The 13766-nt window shown below is 29.4% G+C and overlaps 1 protein-coding gene across 1 annotated transcript; it reads left to right on the plus strand.

Moving 5' to 3' along the window:
* Positions 1-3672: 3672 nt before the first annotated feature.
* HELRODRAFT_165093 (hypothetical protein) lies at positions 3673-7927 on the plus strand (the record flags this gene model as incomplete). The annotated part of the gene is made up of 3 exons (XM_009030981.1): positions 3673-3807; positions 6449-6545; positions 7623-7927. The coding sequence occupies 3 exons, from the start codon at positions 3673-3675 to the stop codon at positions 7925-7927; spliced, it is 537 nt and encodes a 178-aa protein (XP_009029229.1).
* Between the last annotated feature and the right edge of the window lie 5839 nt (positions 7928-13766).

Below are 13766 nucleotides of genomic sequence, written 5' to 3' on the forward strand. Positions count from 1 at the left end.
TATAATAATCAAAAGCTAGAAAGCAAAAAATAAACAAATTGAATATTAAGAACTACTTTAGTTTTTTAGTTTGAAAAATTAAATTTAAAAAAATTTATGAAAAAAAAAATTCTTGGCAATAAATTTTATTTAATGAATTAAATGAATGATTGCAGCTGAATGTTGTTATTTACAATTATTTATTTGAATTCTTAGAAAATGCAATGAATCAAAGATGAGCCAACAAATGAATTCAACCATTAATAATATTAATGCAAAACATTATTTAAATCTTACTAACCGGGCGTTCATCCCACGTTCCACAAAAAATTAATTTTTTTTCAATCACGTTCTCACGGCAGAATTGTTACTTACTTTAAAAATATATTTGAACATTCGAGCATCGAACATCTGAACAACCGTTACAACTTTATACAGTTACAGCTTATAACCGAAGTAACGCAAATAAAAAGTTTCGCAAGTAAATTCATTAAAAGTTAGGTACTATGTTTAAATAGAATGTGATAAATATAAGACATTATTAAATATTTGCATGGTTGAAACGATAAGAAGATAATATCATTAGTATTAATTAATAAATTAAAACATAATAAGTTTACTTAATTAATTGATTAATTAATTGATTGATAAACTGATTAATTATTTCTTATCATAGCAATCAACCTATTTCTTAATATTCATATAAAAATAGTAACGCAATGATTGCATACAAAAATGCAGAAAAACTTCATAACGATGCATCAAACGGTCAAACGACTTGTATGAAAAATTAGAAGCAACGTACGTACATCTGTCTAATGAAATAGTAAATATGCCCAGTGAAGAACATCAACAATAGTGCCTGTATGTTGTATGTATGTATGTATGTATGTATGTATGTATGTATGTATGTATATATGTATGTATGTATATATATATATATATATATATATATATATATATATATATATATGCATATAACATGTATTATTGTATTATATATATATAACTATGCATGTATCATAACATTAGTATGTATAAATAGGTGTATGAGTGAATATGTATGATTGTATGTAAGCATTTATGTACCTATGTTTAACTGTATAAATTCGGCATGTATATATGTATCTACGTTTGAATGATGAACACATTGGGCAGTATGGGACGTGTGTGCAGAACATACGAGCATACATCTTCATCTGCAATATATCACATGTTTTGATATTTTCCATAAATGTATTATTTCTATTGTGTTTGCTTGTTTATATGCAGGTTTTTATTAAAAAAATGAATACCTACTTATAATTATGATGCAGTAATTTATGAAATGTACCGAAACTCGAGCGTTGGATGGTTTTCATTCGGTAGGTAGATTTCATAAATTACTGCATTAATTATGGTCTTTTACCAGCATAATTATAATTATATAGAATTTTCATTTAGAAATGTACGTGCCCCTGTGTGCTTGCACGTGTGACTGGCAGCATTCGCGCAGTTTGTTAGTTACAATTTATTTGAATGAATCTCTAAATAATAATAATTAGCAGAATTAAGAAAAATTTCACGATTTTTTTGTCATTAATAAAATCATTACTACAGTAACATTTGTTACCCAATGTTTCTGATTTTATATCTTCAACTTAATGCTTTTCAAACAGAAACATTCAAATTCCTCTTCAGAATTGCGTTTGTACATATCCGCTGATGAACTTTTTTTCCTTCTAGAGGCGTATTTTGAGATGTGATTTTTTTTTACGTAAACATAAAAAAATTTTAATATAAATTTTTTAAATTTAAATTTTTTACAAAACGTGAAAAATGCGTAAAAATTTGCAACTTTTCCTCGAAGACTTTAAAGTTCTTTCAAATATTTAGGCCGTCCACTTACGTCAACATCTGACTACGCGCGTTAACAAGTTTTAAATACGAATGGCTCAGTGTACTGTACAATAGAAAAACAACTGATGGAAGTATTACGAAAGTAAAATTGTTTAATTTTATATTGCAGTATGATTTGTTGATTTGTCGTATTATTTAGGCGATGACGACATCAATTGTTTATACTTCAAATAACAAACTCAATAATATAAAAGTCTATAACAGTAATTAGCAAGACTGATTGACATTCGGAAAACTATTAAAATAATAAGAAAAAGGTGCCTATAAAACAAAAAAACATTCAAATTAGGTACAACGTCAGACTTAGATGTAAAGTGATATACACGGTGTAACAAATGCTTCAAACTTGTTTAATAAACACGAGGAAATGTAGGAGCTCTTGAAATTAGCACGTAAGAATGAAGGATGGGAGCTTGAGGCATGTGTTGCTGGCTCGGTGCGACACGCCATCAAGCAGATTGACAAGCAGCCCCAATAATCGTTAATCATTTCGTTTGCACTGAACAAGTTCATAACAGAAAAAGAAAAAATTGCATAAATGAATTGGATATGTATTCAAGTCAAAACACTTTTTAAAAGTTTTCAAATGCACATTTATTTTAAATTTACAGTTTTTTAAGTTAATTTTAAAATGTAAAGAGTCATTCAATAAACTTTTCATATGTCGAGTTAATCAAAATATTTGAAAACTAAATTTTAGTAAAAATAAAAGGCAACTCAACGTTTTTATATTTTACGTTCAATTAATTTACGTACATGTTATGCATTTTGATCAGAGCTAACTTATTAGGGCGGAGTCAAGGTGGGGAGAGGGCCACGTCAAAAAATTTTGTAGGGGATACAGTTCAATTTCAAAAAATGTTCATAAAAATTTTATTCGAACATTTTTAGCCTCATCACAACCAATTGTGAGAAAAAACTATTTTCAATATAAAATTGAGATAACGAAATAGTGCACGTAATAAAATAAACAAAAACTTTTATTAAAAAATTTATGCTCAACACACAAAAATTCTGGCAACTAAAATACTTGCTGTAAATAAATTTATTATGTTAATCGCCAATAAATTTCAAAATTGTTTACGTAATCTTTATTTTTTTATTAGAAAAAACACTCATATTTCTTAAGCACATCTACAAACTTTTAGTTCTGGCTACAGTTTAATCATTTCTTTCTATATAAACATTTAAACTTCTCCCAAATCGATAAGTTTTTATGAGACGCCGGACAACTTTTCATAGATTTCAGGAAATGGTTTTCCGAAATTAATCATATAAATTGGTAACTTGAGTTATGAAGGGACTTGGTCGTTAGCATTTGAAGGGCAACAAGTGTAGGAGGCCCATTTGAATGATGATGGCAGGTCCCACCACGTCCTCTACATCTCATGAAGACCTCCATCAATATTTTTTATTTGCGCATCATTAATCATACGATGTTTTTATAAGTCGTGTTCAAAGTTCGGATACGCTATATAAATGTTTATTCGTAAATAATAATTTGTTCATGTTTATATCCATATGCATATAGATATATATATATAGTTAGAAATGTACAAGATTGTGGGAGGAATATAATAAGAGAAAGCAAACTCCATATTGATGGCCTGCATGACCTCGAGCGTTCAATCAACTTTGCAGGGCACTCCTACCAACCAGCCAAACAGTAATAACAAAAATAATAAAATGAACATGAATTTATAAATAAAATTATGATAAGTTTTATTATGATACCAACTAGGTCGTATGATTTTTTTTATTAAAAAAAACAATGAAAAAGATTTAATTTTCCAAATGATCACCAATGTTCAAAATGAAGAGCGAGCTGAGTGGGCAAAAAATGTTCAAGTGTTCACACACCATCATGCAAGGAGCATTAGCAGAACGTTCAGTCCTGAAATGTTGAAAAAGACTATAAACCAAAAGGCAGTTGGTTGCGAGTAATGAAGTCCAAAAACCGTAAATAGGTACCTAAATGGGTTGTAGAATAAGCATACTGCATCGTTAATTATGTTTTGTTTCCATGACATCATGATTTCATATTTGGATTAATATTTGCTTCAGACGCCTGCTTTTTTACCTTTAGTCAGTTATCTTGTGAAACAATACAATCGAACAAGGTTTATAATTTATTTATTTAATATATTAAAACTGAGATACGTTATAAATGATGAAAAATAAATGCTTAGCTCTACCAATAAAAAATATATAAAAGTTTGATAAAATTAATTACATGAGATGAGAGATTATGATTTTTTTTTAATTAGATTTATTAGAAAAACTAGATGAAGTTTTAAATAAATATTAAAAAAATTTAAAAATTTAAAAATGACTGTAAAAAAATTGTAGAAAATTCAAAAATTGAATCAAAGCAAGAATAAGGTAGTTCTTTGCCCAAAACATCATTGTTGTCTTTGTTAATTTATTAATTTATTGTGAATATATTACAAATAATTTTACGCAAAATTTGAATGAAACGCAGCTTAAAAGCAACAAACTTCAAGAAAAAACTGAACAAAAATGATAGAAACTCAACAACATCACTTTGAAATATTATTATATTCTCAGACAATTAGGAAAGAAAGGGAATTTAAGGAGCCATCCATCTCAATTAATTCATTCATCTTTTTCGTTTTCAATCATTATATATTTCTTAGTAATTAACCGTACCAAATTCTCCTTAACAAAACCATTGTTTTCACTTCTATTTCATTTACATTTACTGCTTGCAAAAACCCACATTAATTAATATATCTTTTGCTACATAATTATTTTAAAAATTATTAAATCTGCAATCATTTTGATAAAATGTCAAATATTGAAAATTCAGTAGTTTGGAAATTGGGTAATATAGCTTTTGAAGTAATTATGTTATGTGACACATTTTTAGCTGAATTAGTTGACGATTTGACAACTTACCAACACACATATTTATTAAATTTTAAAATATTTCATTAGACTGAATACTTTTTCTTTTCATGATCTCTTTTGAAATTATGTTGTTGAATTTTGAGTCAGTTTATATATTTTAAAATTTGCATTCAACATAACAGTATTTTATATATATAATGACTAGCAGAAAATGAAATTTGACTGATACGATAACGTACAACACAACATCAAGTTATTAACAACAACATAACACCAAAACATCAACAACTTCATAGCATCAAGACATTAAAAACAACAAGTGTAAATTTAAATTTGAGTTGACTGTTAATGAATAATGATATAACGGTATTAACCAGTCTTCGTCACTTGAGTGACGAAGACTGGTTAATACCGTTATATTAAAACCAAACCTAAGCATTTCATTTCCGTAAAACTGAATTTTTACACATCCAAAATCCATTCGCTTAGATAACATTTCAAAGGTTTTTCCAGGCAACTTATTATATGACGCATAGCATCTCTATTAACAGAATATGTGCCATACATGTCTATGCCCACAACAAATAAAGATCGTGACGTCAACATCAAATAATATGAAGACATCAACAACATATCATAAGAAACATCAAAACACCAAGAACAAATAAAAAACTATAAGACATCAGTAAAAACATAACGGAATAATAATGTTAAAACATTATCAACAATCAAAGAAAAACATTAAGACATCAATAACACCTCATTAAAAAAACATCAACAACATCACATCAAGAGAAGCATCAGCAACATCACATCAAAGCGGAACATCAAGAACTGCATACAAAAATGAACATCAACAACAGCGTTGCATGCCGGCTTTCATTGAATCAAAGACCAACCAGTGCCCAATAATAAAGATCCTCACCTTATTTTATGCCCACATATTTAAGAGTATCTCGCGTGATACAGCACCTTCCTAACTTTCTTCATTCTTCCTATTGTGTTCTTTCTGTTTGATGTTCTTTTCATTTAATGTCTACACATAATTCAACAGTTTTCAAATGGTTGTTATAATTACAAAGTATTTTAATCAATTTTTATCCCAATAATTTAGATCACATATTTTATAACGAAAGTTCTTCATAACTACAATGCATGAAATGTAATTTATACAACTTCGTTTCTAACAGTTTTAAATCTAATCGGTAATGCTTTCATCTGTCAATTTGTATTCCCAGTCTATTTTTATTCGTTACGACAAATTGTCTTTATACAATTTTTTCTTGATAATATTATATCTTTTTCTTATAACTTCTTTCATGAATATAATATATGTAATTTACTAGCTCGGAAACTTCTTAATTGCACTACTCGCTCTGAAACAATTTCTACATTTTATAGAAAAAAATGTTCCCATGAATAACTTAGGTTGTATCTATTTTCTTTTACTGAACAAAAGCAATCGTACAAACTGATTTTCGTACAACATTATCGACATTGAAACCAAAAAGTGTTTATTGTTTTTCATCACAAGTTATAGTTTGGGAAGATATAAAAACAATTCTTAGTGAGTTTGATTATTGCTTGTGGGACATAAATTTCAATCGTAAAAATTTGACTTATTTCAATGTTCTGTACAGCTAATCTTCATCTAAAATTAAATTAATATAACGGGATTCGGTAACTCACGCCACTGCAGTTTTACAACAACATCAAGCTCGGTTACTGTTTGTTAAACAGCAGCCTGCACGAGTACACAACGCCTTTACTCAAATTCATACATTCAGATGACGCCAGTGAGTGTTCGATTGGCTCAAATTCAAATTCAGATGGTTGTAACTTACAATTTATGGCATAAAAATTATTACCTGTCTAATAATTTTTCTTAGTTCTATGGAATTAAACGCGTAAACATTAAACATTTCTTCGTAGTAATTGACATTTTATTGATTTTTTACAATCAAACGTTAAACAACCGGTTAAAACCTATATTTATATATAACGCATTTGCCATATCCATATTATATATATCCATGCATGCAACATCTTTAATGTAGCAGTTTTTTAAACACAAACATTCTGAACCACTAGAACAAACATGTCAATAATAGGTTTATAAAAAATATATCAGGATCTAAATCTATTTATTTATTCAAATTAGTATGCTAGCCAGCAGGGTCTCGAACGGTTATTTTTTTTATTCCGGTTTTCGGTTCCGGTTCGACTAACGAAAAAATTCGGTTTCCGCGCGTAACAGTTTTGTACGTAGGTAAATATCAAATAAATAGCAATTAATAAAAAAAACTATCAGTTGTTTTTATGAATAATATAAAAAAATGTTTTAAAAATATTTTTGAATTAAAAAAAAACTTTTACAAATCAATTTTAAATACAACGATATAAATCCCACAAGGAAATATTCAATACATTCATGTACCGAAGAGAAGACATGCAGGTGCCAACAGCAAACGTCACTCGTATGCTACCAACACTATCAATGTGTAACATCCAAAAACTGCCATTTTTGTGTCAAAAAAATTTGTTCACTTCTTATTTGATTAAACGATGATAACATTTAAAAGAATGATTAATAAGCAAATTGTTTTTATCATATTTTAATTTAAAATATGGTAAAATGTGAGCCAATTGAATCATCCTGGCTGACGATGAGTTTTTATATAGGATGTCCAATTTATTTAAATTAACACGGACAGTACATGTGTAAAACACAAGGAAAATATATGACAATCATATAATATGAATAATAATGGCAGTAAAAGAGGAAAAGTGCTTCTAATCAATAAGACAAATTTTAAACAAATATATATTTTTTTCGTTTCTCCAAATTTCTCTTCTTTTCAATCCGCTTACAGAAAATGTTATTCTACAGAAACAGCTCTCCTTCATGTTCACGACCAACTTGCTAACATATGTGGAAGCCAAAATTGTGCTGTCGTGGTCAGCCTGGATTTTTCAGCAGCTTTTGACACCATTTATCATCAGATGCTTATTGACAGATTTAAGGCAGAATATGGCATCACGAAATCTGCTTTATCTTGGTTTCACTCTTATCTTTCTAATCGTTCTCAATATATTAAAATTGGCTACCACTCTTTTTCTAGCTTCACCTTATCAACTGAAACTTCCCAAGGGTCTGTCCCATTCTTTACACTACTAATACCTCTCCTATTTTTAATATCATTAAAATTTTTGGATTTTTTTTTCATCGATACGCTGACGACACATGTAAAATAGCTAAAATTCCCACCTCTAATCATATATCTCAGCTTGACAACTTTAATGCATGTACTATGGCCATAAACGATTGGCAGTTATCAAACTTTCTTCGGCTAAATTACCACAAATCTGTAATGTTTCTTGGCACTCCGCAACAGCTTATCAAATGTTCCCCCATCAGACGTTTTATTGGCTGATTCTTCTCTCTCCTCAACCTCTAAACTTAAAATTTTTAGGCTTAACTTTTGTCTCTTCTCTATCTTTTAATTGTCATGTCTTAGCTTTGACATATTCGTAAATTTCTCACTGAAGATTTTACCTCTTCTCTGGCTCGATGTCTCGTACTATCACGTTTAAATTATTGTAATTATTTTCTTTATGGTCTTCAACTCGTCAATTTCGTTCGTCTTCATATACTCAGTTGCATCAACCTGTCAGCAATTCATCAGTTGTCAACAAATGTTTTGCGTACAGCTCTCCTTCCATATGGAATGGTTTGCCTGCCATTATTTGTTAATAACCGACCATCAAACTTTTTAGGAAACGATTAAAGAACTTTTTGTTTATCCAGGTCTACGGAAACGTCAAAAGTCATTTTTTATCCAAGCGTCCCTGAAGCTATGCATAGGACGCGATATAAATTAATAATTGTAGTAGTAATAATAAAAATAATAATAGTAATAATATTAATAATAATAATAATATATGATAGGCAATTTATTATGTGGCAAAAAAAATAATTTCAAGTTTATTATTTGTTATTTTTTTATAAACGGCTTTTCTTCAACTGAAGTGCAATAAAAATCGATAGGAATGAAGGCAGCAAGAATATTTTGCACGTGGCAAACAAAGAATAGAACTATTGAACATGCTGTAAAACATTGAAAATTCAACAAAGAATTTAAAAATTTTAATATTGCACTGAACCGAAATTATTTTAAATTAAACAAATTTTTTTTCAGTTCTTTTCCGGATTTCATTCCAATCAAAATTTCGGTTTTTCTGTTTACGGTTTCGGTTTCGTTTCGAGATTTTGCTAGCTAGCTTAGAAAGTGTGAATAAAATGTTTGGTATACAAACTTTGTTGATTTGCTTCACTAATCGAAAACAAGCCTCTTTTCGATGTATACTATGGTTTTAACGCTTTCAAGCTGGAAATAATATTTTAACAACACTTGTTGTGCAGGTCTGATTACAATATATCAATTATTGACTAAATGAATGAAGTTCAATTTGACATAGATATAAAAAAATGAAAACCAAACGTTGAAATATTTTTCATTAAAACATGTCAAATCTCTATTAATGATTATTGAGACTAATTAAATTTTACATGCTACAATCTGACAGCTAAATAAATATCAAATGGGAGAAATATTTTGATATAGGCATAAACAGCAGAACAAAAAGCAGCACCGCACTAGCAAGCGCTCAAGTTGCAATCAGAGCAAATATAAATAGAGATAGAAGGAAGGAGATCATGATTTGCAAAGGAGGATATTGAATGTAGAAACAATAATTGTAAGTAAGAAGAAAGCAACGAGCGTGATAGGCAAATCTCTAATGCCAGCAAACAACAGGCTGAACAGAAACAAGTCTGTAATGAAGGCAAATTTGAAAGAGCTCCTTGCACAAGCACAATAACGACAACGTTAACATTCATCATAAAATTTGCACTATATTTACTATGTAATATCACATCACACTTAATATTAATGAATAAGTTAGGCAGTAATGACATTAAACAAAAATATTAAATTTATCGATTTTTAGGATAAATAAAATATAAACAATAGACAAGCAAACTTTTTGACAATTTGAAGCTTTTTAAAGACAATTAAGTTGAGGGGTTTTTCAATCACTTCTAATTTGGTCTTTGTGTGTTGCAAAATAATTGCATTGGTTTCTATGACACTTATAAACTAGCTTCCATGTTTGAATTTCAAAATTACTATCACGTGAAATAATATAACTTTTATCTAAACAGAAAAACTGAATGTTAAATGTTAACAATAATGCTGACAAATATCAAAAACCAAATTATTAACATAATTAGGCAATTGTTACGTTCATATGTTTTGGAACTACTTTAATACTGCCGAGTATTAAAAATTTGATCAATTTTAGCCATTGAAAAAATAATTTAAGAGGTAATTATAAGTTGAAGCGCAAACAGTGATGCATCCACCCTTCAAACATTTTTCAAACTCTTCATCACTTAATGATAAACCTTTAGGAAAAGTTACAGAATCTGTGCGTTGGTCACAATCGAAAAAAAAACAGTTTGCAATGAAACAACTTAAATATTTATGACTTCACAACCTTTATTTATTTATTATATAATTAAAATGTAAGAAATAATTTAAATTTCATCAAAATCTGCTCATTTTAACAGCTAGAAAACATCATCAAATCCTCATTGCCGAAATCACCATAAAAAAACTACGACTTTTGTATTTTTCAGCTAATTCAAGTATAAAATGATATACAACATTTTCATACAATTCTAAAAATGTTATGTAGAACAGAATTTCTATTTATGTAAATTTGATACTATTACCACATCATCAGCGAATTTCTTTCTATTGAATCAGAAAAAAAATTTCATGAAATGTCGTAATATCCTTCAACAAGATCAGAATCTCTTTTTACTACGCTATGTCGTCTTAATTATCGTTATCATCATTTCAAACATCATTTTCATTATTATATCATCATATTAAAAATCATTCTTCACATATCATCTTCATCATCACCATCATCATCATCATCATTATCATCACAATCATCACCATCGTCATCATCATCATCAGAGCCACCAGCATGAGGTTTTTTAGTTTCCTTTAAGAAGATTTAGTTTTCGGTTCCTATAAAATGCAAACAGCCACAACTCCGGATGTTGACGTCATCATTCACGTGACCGGAAACGGTTTAAAAAATTTTTTGGTAGCGGAAAATTAAGATTGGTGTAGTAAATAAATTATTTAAAGAAGTGAGCGCATGGTGACTATGCTATAAAATATAAGATGATGATGACAAGATGATGAATAAAATAATTTAAGTCATCTGGCTATATTAAAAATAATGATGAAATGTCATTATATTTGAAACAACTTTGGTGATGATGATGTTAATAACATTAACAATAACAAAAAAACAACAATAATAATAACACTAACATTATAATTATATTAATATCATTAATAATTTTTGTTTTTTGAAAAGACTTCTTTTGATTTCCAAGAAAATTTTAATTTTGGTTCAAACTACTGAGAACATTACATGAAATATTTTTCTTACGTCAGTGATTATCCCTTCCGTTTCAAAAACAAGCAATTATAGTCTGTACATCCACCTTTTATTACGGAGTTAATTTGTTAGACTTGCAGGCTCTGATGTTAGCTGAGTTTGATTATTTCATGAATATTTGCCGACAAGAATCGACAATTTTTTTAAATTTAAAATTTAATATCACTGAAAAATAATTTAGCTGTCGAAAAACATTTTTCACTAGCAAAACTGATTCGTGTCCTGTCCATTTAAATTAGGTGAAAGAAAACCTCTGACAACCAAATAATACATTTTTTATAATACCGAATATTTATGTAAATTTAAATATTTAAATAAACTTTGTTGTATTAATTTTGTCAGAGCTATTTTTAAAATCACAACGTTTTAATTATTTTTTAAAATTTCAAGTTAATTTTCACATTCTTTTGACCTGGTTTCAGAAGATCAGAGCCGCAATAAGGAAAGAGTTAAAAAAATAAATATACTGCCACCAAAAAAGCAAACAACTGATTTGTCAAGCTCAGGCAATGAGATGACTAATGATGCGGACATAAATTCCTTTGTACGGTTACCATTGCTCGCATTTTACAACCGTATACTGTGATGCACGCAACATTGTGAACATTCCTATAATAATGGTGTACAAGTTGTGTACGTATCTACGATAATAACAATAATGTACAATTTGTGAACATCCATTTTTTTATTTCCGACCCATCCATCTTTTTTATTCTAATGTTTAATTAGCAGAATTTTTTAAAAATGGCTTTTAACGTTTTTGAGTGTTTTTGATTTTTCAGCATTTTTTGTAGAGTTATTCGTTTCACAGTTGTAAAATGATTAGTAATCTAACAGTAATGTTAGCAATAATCTGATAAGTGAGAAAGTTAATCAGTCTTTCCATCCATCCATCCATCCATCCATCCATCCATCCATCCATCCATCCATCCATCCATCCATCCATCCATCCATCCATCCATCCATCCATCCATCCATCCATCCATCCATCCATCCATCCATCCATCCATCCATCCATCCATCCATCCATCCATCCATCCATCCATCCATCCATCCATCCATCCATCCATCCATCCATCCATCCATCCATCCATCCATCCATCCATCCATCCATCCATCCATCCATCCATCCATCCATCCATCCATCCATCCATCCATCCATCCATCCATCCATCCATCCATCCATCCATCCATCCATCCATCAATCCATCCATCCATCCATCATCCATCCATCCATCTATCTATTAATCTGTTATTCCATCAACTTTCCAACAATCACTCGAGCCGATTGATTTTTTGCAAAAAAAAGACGAAAACTCAACTTGCATCTGCCCAGACGTATAAACAAAGCAATTAACATCTGAAGATGTGTCGTAGAGATTGCTGTTGACGTTCGAAGCAGTTTAATGCAAATTTTCAAAGAAGCAGCCCAATTACTGTCAATGTGTAGCTAACTTCTTCTTCGTTGCACGACTCCAAATTTTTAATAAATGTGATATCCAAATAGTGTTTAGTACAAATATATTTAAGTGCATATAAAAGAACAATCCCTTCATATGTAGAAAGATTAATGCCTGGGCATCTAAAAATGCATTCATTACTGATGCTAATGTGCTCTTCCACTAAAATGCAAAACACGCGATTTCTGAGCTTAATAATGATGACGGCTTCAGCAGCAACGATAATTATGTCACTAATGCTAGGGATATTGAAAATTTTGCTAGAAACAGAATTCAAAAAAAGACATCGGAATGTAAACATTTTCATCAATAAAATTTTAAGCAATAATAATGGCTTACATAAAGATATAAACAATGATTTATTTTAAATTTTAAAATGGTTTCTTTTTTTCGAACTTAGAACGCGGTGTTTCTTCCTCCTTACTGTTGTTCACATTAACAAATTAAAACGCAGTATAGACTGTTGTGATGTTTTAATGAACGCGTAAACACGGACTAGTAAATTAATGAAACATCAAAAGGTTGAAACATGTCATGCCGCGAAGAGATGAAGAGGCACACACTTCTGCATAAAGTTGTTTATAAAGTGGGAGGTGTTGCAATAATCGTTCTCAAATGAGTCTGTTGTGTTTAGTAGTATATCTGCGTTTAATTGTACGTAAGCGTTCATTTCCATGCTTTCATTAAAAAATTGTTTGGCGTTTGCTAATAGTTTTTCCACTTTTTGATGGAGTAAAATAAGAATTAAAATTGACATTATTGTTTATGTAAATTTTATTATGTTTTCATTTATTTTATATATATATATATATATATATATATATATATATATGATTTATTTAATATATGTAACCAGAATAATGATGTTAAGTTATTTCTTTTTGCAGATGATGCAAAAATATTTAGCTGTGTGAAATCAGAGTTTGATAGGGAATTTTAGCAGTTAGTTTTGGTCAATTTGGTTGGTTGGTGTGGGGAGAACGATGTGGTTTTAAATGCGGATAAATGTGT

The sequence above is a fragment of the Helobdella robusta genome (assembly GCF_000326865.2).
Source record: "Helobdella robusta unplaced genomic scaffold HELROscaffold_7, whole genome shotgun sequence".
NCBI lineage: Eukaryota > Metazoa > Annelida > Clitellata > Rhynchobdellida > Glossiphoniidae > Helobdella > Helobdella robusta.